Source organism: Nicotiana attenuata, unplaced genomic scaffold (genome assembly GCF_001879085.1).
Source record: "Nicotiana attenuata strain UT unplaced genomic scaffold, NIATTr2, whole genome shotgun sequence".
In the NCBI taxonomy this organism is placed as follows: domain Eukaryota; kingdom Viridiplantae; phylum Streptophyta; class Magnoliopsida; order Solanales; family Solanaceae; genus Nicotiana; species Nicotiana attenuata.
In genome coordinates, this window is record NW_017670360.1 from 108,908 (window position 1) to 116,788 (window position 7,881).

The 7,881-nt window shown below is 33.8% G+C and overlaps 1 protein-coding gene across 1 annotated transcript; it reads right to left on the reverse strand.

Moving 5' to 3' along the window:
- Positions 1-3,445: 3,445 nt before the first annotated feature.
- LOC109238344 (protein SMAX1-LIKE 3-like) lies at positions 3,446-6,793 on the reverse strand. The gene is made up of 3 exons (XM_019404777.1): positions 5,348-6,793; positions 4,726-4,831; positions 3,446-4,615 (listed from the first exon to the last, which is right to left on the reverse strand). Exons 1-3 carry the CDS (start codon positions 6,511-6,513, stop codon positions 3,602-3,604), a joined length of 2,286 nt encoding a protein of 761 aa, XP_019260322.1. The 5' UTR covers positions 6,514-6,793; the 3' UTR covers positions 3,446-3,601.
- Positions 6,794-7,881: the final 1,088 nt, after the last annotated feature.

Consider the following 7,881-nt stretch of genomic DNA (forward strand, 5'->3'; position numbering starts at 1 on the left):
TGTGAGATCCCAAAGAAGTTATATCAACTTTTATTAGAATACCCTTTGACCTTTTACTGTCTCTTGAAGTGCTAATCAGTGTTGCTACTTTAGCATGTCACTAATAGCCATGAGTGATTCGGCAATGCAGTACATGTCTAGGAAAGCAGTTGATTTGGAATGGAAAGATTCGAGTAGAAAGGGAAGACGACTAAAATTTAGTAATTTAACCTGTATCCATAGGTCGACCCATTACACTTACCATGAGGTATTGGGTGTAATTGTGGATACAAAATTAAATATGAACTCGAGTTCACCTCTTTTCGAGGATGAGGGATCGGATAACTAGCTACTAGAGTAGACAACAATGTCTGGGATATTGCGAGTAATAATAAGATCCTCTTGGTAGTAGTGAATCCTTTCCACATGTGATTGGATTTCTACATCGAGCTATTAAATAACCTTAAAGGGTGTAAGAATAATGTAGCTGTTAATGCTCGCAGGTCGCGCGATCTATTTACCAGTATGAATTACGTGTGTTATTCACATGCACTGGTTTGGGTCTAGCCCATCAAGTGAAAAGTGGGGATGTTGGATATTGGGTTTGGGTCACGGGTCGCCCATATGGACTGACCCTACCCATTTAGAGGAGATAAAACCTAAAAGAGGTTACTTAGGGAGTTAAAACACAGATAAATAAAAGAAATGTTGCACGTTAGAAAAATAATGGGAACGTGTGATTGTGTGAGCGGCAGTTTTTCTTTCTTATTTATCTGTGTTTTAACTCCCTAGGTAACCTCTTTTAGGTTTTATCTCCTCTAAATGGGTAGGTCAGTCTATATGAGCGACCCGTGACCCTCTCTCTCCTTTATATATCTTTCTTCCTCAACAGAGAAAAAAACAATGAAGTGATTCTCCCTAAGAAAGAAGCACAATGTGATAAACAAAAACAAGGTATTTAGTTCGTGAACAAGAATTTCGTTTCCAAGAGCGACGAAATCGGATTCGGGCAATTAATTGGAACAGATTCTGCGAAAAACTTCCGCTGTGGTTAACAGGTGCACAAATACGATGTCCCTGTTACTCGATTTTATCCATCACAATCTTTAGTAATAGTTGGCTACATATTAAACTATTTGATTGAAGACAAACGTTCAGATGGAATACTCGCTTTCTCAATTCTTAGTTCCCGAAGAAAAAGTCTTTCTTAATCCCTAAGCCAGATGCTAAACGAACAAAATGATTATGTCTACATTTAGAATCTTAAAAGAACATAATTATAGTCTCTTGCCTTTCTGATTTATGCTCTCATTAATAAAGCAAATTTCAAAAAAAAAAAAAAAAAAAAGAACATGGAATTTGAGCAAAGAAAAAGAAAAAAGAAGAGGGGGAAAAAGGCAAAGGTGAAAACAACAATACTTTTACTTTTGGTCTGTAAAAAAAAAAAAAAAATTCATAAGGAAAGTTCATTGGGAACAGTCTTCTTTGGAAAAAATTTGAGTTTTAATGAAAAGAAGGAAACCTTATCCTTTTTCTTTTATTCCTCCAATCTAGAAAAGGAAAAAGAATGAGAAAAAATGTCGGTGACATTAATGAAATTTCTCTTTTTTCTTTTTTCGTATGAATTCTATTATCCTCTGATGCCAATGATTATCACAAATTAAAGCCTGTGAGCCTCTCACAGCTCAAGTACTCAAGCAGGAGGGGAAAAAATTCTAAACATGCAACTTTCTAAGTGTTAGAACTTAGAAGCAGCAAGCAAACTTTTTCACTTTTTCTCTCTCGAAAAATTCATGAAATGACTAAGAAAATAGAAAGTGATCATTACCACTGAAAAATAGTTGCTAAAACTGAAGTATGTGTCTACTTTTATATAACTATGATGTTTGGACCAATTTGCACGCATTTGATTAATTTTAAAGAGAATTTGTTACCTCTTACCAGCATAAATATTGAGTAATTCTGCTGACTAAAGCTTGGAAAGACAAAAAGAAATCATCTAATATTTTTTACCTACGCTGAAGTATTTATCTATTAGACTCTAAGCATTTAGCTTAGACAATGTGGATTTTCAACTTTTTCCTTTTTTTATTTATCTTTTACACCATTTTCTTAAGGAAAAAAAAAAACTTACACATAATCATTTATTATTTTTGTTTCAGCATGGCAATGCGAGGAATGGGGAGCATCGGAGTAACGGTAAATGTGTCTTCATGTGACCTATAGGTTATGAGTTCGAGCTAAGGAAGTAGCCACTAATGCTTGCATTACCGTAGACTGTCTATATTACACCTCTTGGGGTGCGGCCCTTCTCCGGACCGTATGTGAACGCGGAATGCCACCATTTTTAGCATTTGCTATTTTATTCATCAAATAACAACTTTGGATGTCTTATTATAGAGTCCGCTGGTACAGTGAAAGGTGAGACATGATAGACTTTACCATGATAATGTCATTATGCTATTCTTGGAGTACACTATCAACACAACTTGTTCCTTTTCTCCTAGGAGTTCCCAAAGTAAATAGGAGTAGATGGTTCAAATCTCATTATTGTTTGTTGTAAAAAGATACCTGGTTAGAAGCATAAATTTTGTATTACTTTTTCTATGCATTTGTGATATGCTTGAATCATTCAAGGCAAGAATAGTAATAGAGAGGGTCCACCCTCCATAAGTTTACTAAATATTTTTAGAAAGGAAGGAGCTGATGATGCATGTTTGTTATCTAGTTAATCATACATATTGTTTGTATCTTTCAAATCATGCAATAATAATGATATGCATCATAGTGATCTTCCTAGTCCTCCGTTTCTTTTATAAGAAAATCATATCATATGTACTTAGAGGGGGATGATGCAATATATGACCTAAATATATATGCGAAAAATCCATAAAATTTTAATAAATACTAAATCTTAAATAATTTGAACTCATAAATAACAAAATTTTAACAAATACTATAAGAACATTAAACTCATAAATAATAAATAAAGACTAGAGAGTATACAAGATACAAAAAGAGCTGGTAGATATCGACATTTGCTTTTCAGAATATGTAATTAGTGTTTTTTTTTTAATCTTGAGGCTTAGCGAGCATCGCACCCTTCCTAGAAGGTGTTTGTGTTCCTAAGTGCTCTGTAGGTGTATTAATGTGGTTGTTAATGGTAATTTTCACAGGTTACCAAAAAAAAAAAAAAATTAAACTTGAATTCATAAATAATTTAAATTTTAGATTTGCCTCTGTTAATGCAATATAACTATGACCATCATCACGGATAAGGATTTTACTCATGCATTTTATTTCCAAAAGTATTCAAGATGGCTCATGGTATTTTCTCGATTTGTGCGTGTTATTTTTATACAGAAGTCATGCTAATCTTATCTATATCATTTCAATTTTATCGGATGTTCTAAAAGGATGAATCTTGAACGAAGAGAAGTAAACATATAGCATTAAGGAAGTAATTCTATTTGGAAGTTCTATTTACAAAACTTTAGTACAGAAAAAAGAGGTTGTCATAACTCTTTTGACCTCCTATTTGAAAGACAAGAAACCAATAAAGTAAAAATGAAGAAATTAATAAAGAAACTCATCTCATCACATAATAATAGGTAGCTAGATTCTATTCTTCTACAGCTCTTGAATTTTGGAAAAAAATACATCTGTCAACACTATGAAGCAGCCAAATATCATCAATATTGGACAAATCTTCATCTCTTTCTTGATCATAATCAATGGAGATATTCAAATCCAAAGAAACACAAGGGCTTGTTGTAGTTTCTTCAGATGATTTCTGCTTCACAGTAGGAGAAGAAGCTCTTGACTTAGAACTAAAATTCTCACAGCTCAAAATGATAATGGCATCATTTAGACTCAATTCTTCACCACTTGAATTTGTGACAATTCCTCTTTCAATAGCTTTCTTGATTCCCCTTTGGGAAAAATAATCCACTTGTTCAATATCCTCTAAGTAGAAAACACAATGAGAATTATTAGAAGAAACTACTGCTTGAGCAAATTTGTCAATGTAACTCCAACTTTGTTCATTTCTTGACCTTTTGTTCCTAAAATCCTCTGTTGAATCTGCCTTAAAGCTGCTCAAGGGAATTGATACAAAATTAGAATATGATCCAAACACAATCTTTGCCAATTCTCTAGCAATTTTCTCCTTGGCTTCAACATCAGGACCTTGGAAAAATAACCAAGTTTCTTCTTTTGCTTCACTACCAATAATTTTCTCTTTTCTTCTAATCATTCCAGACCTGCATTGCAATATTGTGGCAGCAATTTCTTGAATAATTTCCTTTTGCCATGGGACTATTTCCTCTAATGCATTGGACAAAATGTTCAAATTTTCAGAATTGAACTCCTTCAACTTTGGAACACATAACTCCATCTCCATAATAACATCACTTGAATTAGATGATGATAATGCAACATTATTTCCTTTGTCGTTGTTGTGGTCAGGAATGTAGATTCTTAAACTTGTCTCACATGTTTTCCTATTAGCCCAAAATGGCAAATTATGGTCCAAATTTGCATCTGAAGAAGGAAAGGACAAACTTTTGGTGTCTTTATGTATAGAACTGCATGTTGTTATCCACTTGTTGTGTAGCTCTTTGACCGATACACAGTTCTGAATTGGGAAAAGATAAGTTAATTTTCTAGAAAAAAGAGAAAGGAAAAGAAGAATTAAGGCGTAGCATTGATGTGTGGAAACTGCAACGCTAAAGATTCGAAAATAACCTGATCATTTTTAGGAGTACTATTTCTTTGCTTCTCATGATCTTTAAGCCATGAAGGTAGACTTGACAACGTAGACTCAGTGTTAAAAGCACTGTTTTGTGTATCACTGTTTAGAAAATTCAAAGGCAAAAATGAAGTATGATCAGTTTGATATAAACATTATATTGCTATAGAGCAGCATGCATTTTTTTGTTTTAGTTGTTGGAGAAACTAATTAAAGAAGAAGATTGAGGAACAACGATGCTTTTGAGGAATACTTATAGAAAACATAAAAGAGTGTAATGCTTTTATTCTTTCTAGATCTTTCTCTTTTTCACCACAAAATCTTGGGTTACTCTCTTCAACAAAAAGATTATTTCCAAGAAACCTTTTATCGTTGCATTTTGTATGGAATCCTCAAAAAATGCATAATATTTGGAGGATGTATGACGATAATTGTAGAATATCCGAAGAACATAATCGGTAAGGCATATACAAAAAGCAGAGAAAATCCAAGAAAATATGGAAGATGAACTTACTAAGTCCAATTTAAAGTAAAAATTCAAATTAAAAAAAAAAAAAAAAAAAAACAGGGGGCAAGAAAAGAATGAAATCATAATTAGAAAGTCAAAACAGTTATTACCTGTCAGGTTTAAGACTGAGGCCCAAACTGCCACCAGGGAGTGTAACAGGATGCAAGCCCCAAATAGATTCCAATGAATTGTTACCACTTTTGCATCTCATGTAAGTTTGAAATGTTGCAATTCCCACAAGCCAAATTTTTTGATTTTCCCCAAAACTACATACCAATCTCCCAATTTCCATAATCATGTGCTCCACAGAACAATAGTAGCTAATTCTCCCTTGCCCACCACAACTATTAACCCTAAAATCAGCAATCCATTTAAGATCACCCAAGTACAAAACAACTCCTTTTGCTGCTAAACTCTTAACAAGACAAGTCAACTCACCTATTCTTTGTTCAACTTCTTCTCTTTGGATATTACCAAAAGTTAAAAGTGGTAAACTAATGAACTTAACTTCTTTTAAAACTTGAGGTACATCTCTATTATCAACTTTATTCATCACCCCTTTAATCACACCTTCTAAACTATCAAGACATTCACCAACTATCACAATACTTTTCTTTCTTTTGTTCATTAAACTTTCCACCACACTCATCACATCCTCATCTTTAACAGCAATAGGGTTTATTACTTTATTGCTTGTTACTACTTGGCTATTTTCTTTACTTGAATTAGGAGGAGGACTTTGAGAGCAAATCTCTAAAGAAATAGCTTGTTCCACATTGCTTTTGACTTGAGGACTAGAAAAACCAGCTTCCCTCATAACCCTACTCACACTAGGATCATCTAATATAGAAATAATAAGTTGCTCAAGCTCTATTTTCACAGCTAAAAGAGGCTGCTGTTGATTCTCAATCGATCCTCGCCTTTGGTGGGCTTGGGCTCGCTTGAAGGCAGCAATAAGCGCATTAGAAATGGAAGGATATTGAGATTGATGATGATGGCCATGGCCCAATAACATGGGGCTAGAAGACGATGCAGGAAGGCGATTGAGCGCGACGTTGAAGCAAAGCTCTAGGGCTTTGCATTGGAGAGGATGAGAATGAGATTGAAGACAAGCTGTTTTGAGTATACCATTTGAAGAAGAAAGCATGGTGTTTGCTACATGGAGAGGTGTTACTTGGGCATGGCCGCGACGTTTAGCAAGTTGCACAGCTTGTTTTACAACAGCTGCTGCTTCAGTTGTTAGAGCTTGTTGTATTGTGCAGCCTCCTGTTCTCATATTTTGATGAAATATTCACTTTCAAAGAAGGAAAAAAGAAGTTGGAAAGTTGTAGGATTAAGGAATTGAAAATCTTGTTTTCATGTGTAACAAGTTAGGAGTAGTAAAAATAGAAAGAAGCTAGAAACTAGATAGTTTAATTTGTGCTGTAATTGACTGGAATTGAAGAGGAGATCCAAGAACTCAAGAAAACCCTAAGAAGCCTTCACAAAGATGACAAAAGCTGAAACAATTCTAGGATTGTGTAGAGAGAGAAGAACAGAATTGAAGAAATAATATAAGGGGGAGGAGATATTATATGTATATATTTTGCAGTGAGAGTGTAGGATTTGGGGGGGGGGGGGTGTTCTTTTCTTGTAAGTGAGGTAAAATTTTGGGGTTCAAAGGAAATTTTGTAGTGGAAAGTGGAATGCATGTGCTGACAAGGAGGAGGAATTATACCAGTATTAAAGGCAACTCAGCTTTACTCTGTTTGAATACACACATTATTTAATATAAATATACAAAGAAATCTACTTTTAGGACATGGAATGTGGAAGTGGAACTCTCCCTTTCATGCAATTATTATACTAGTCTTTAGCTATTTAATTCATAAAGGTGATATAGTATTGGATATATATGAACGCATCTATATTGTACAGCAAAATCTTGGTCTGATCGTACATCAATTTTTAGTGGTTGTAGCATTTTGACATGCACCTGGAGAAAAAGGTACAAGATTGGAAATAGCTAGACTAGATACAACACTAGATATAACTTTAACTCAAAAGACGGAATTTCCTCCAAACCTCTCCCTTCTCAAAAGCAAAAAAAAAAAAAAAAAAAAAAAAAAAAAAAAAAAAAGAAAAGAAAAGAAAAAAGAAAAAAGAAAAAAGAAAAAGGAATATATGAATTTCAAAAAGAAAAATGCTTTACAAAATCTATATCTTAACTTTTCTGAAAAATATTATGGAAATCTGAGGTTAGTTTATTAAAGAAATTAATTTCTAACCTTAGCTCCTCCAATTAGTAGAAATCTTTGAATCGTTTAGCAACTAGTTGAAAAGGATTTAAATGTGACTGCCTCATGTATTTGAAAAGAAGAATAGGAGAAACTAGTTACTCCCTCCGTTCCAATTTATGTGAGCCTGTTTGACTGGGCACGGAGTTTAAGAAAAAAATGAAGACTTTTGAAATTTGTGGTCCTAAACAAATCCAAATGGCCCCCAGAGTATTTGTGTGGTTATAAAAGCTTTTCATTAAGGGTAGAGTTGTAAGTTTAAGCTAAATTGTTACGAAATTTAGAAAGGGTTCATTCCTATTGGAACGGACCAAAAAGGAAATAGGTTCACATAAAATGGAACAGAGAGAGTATTTTTTTCGGAGGGG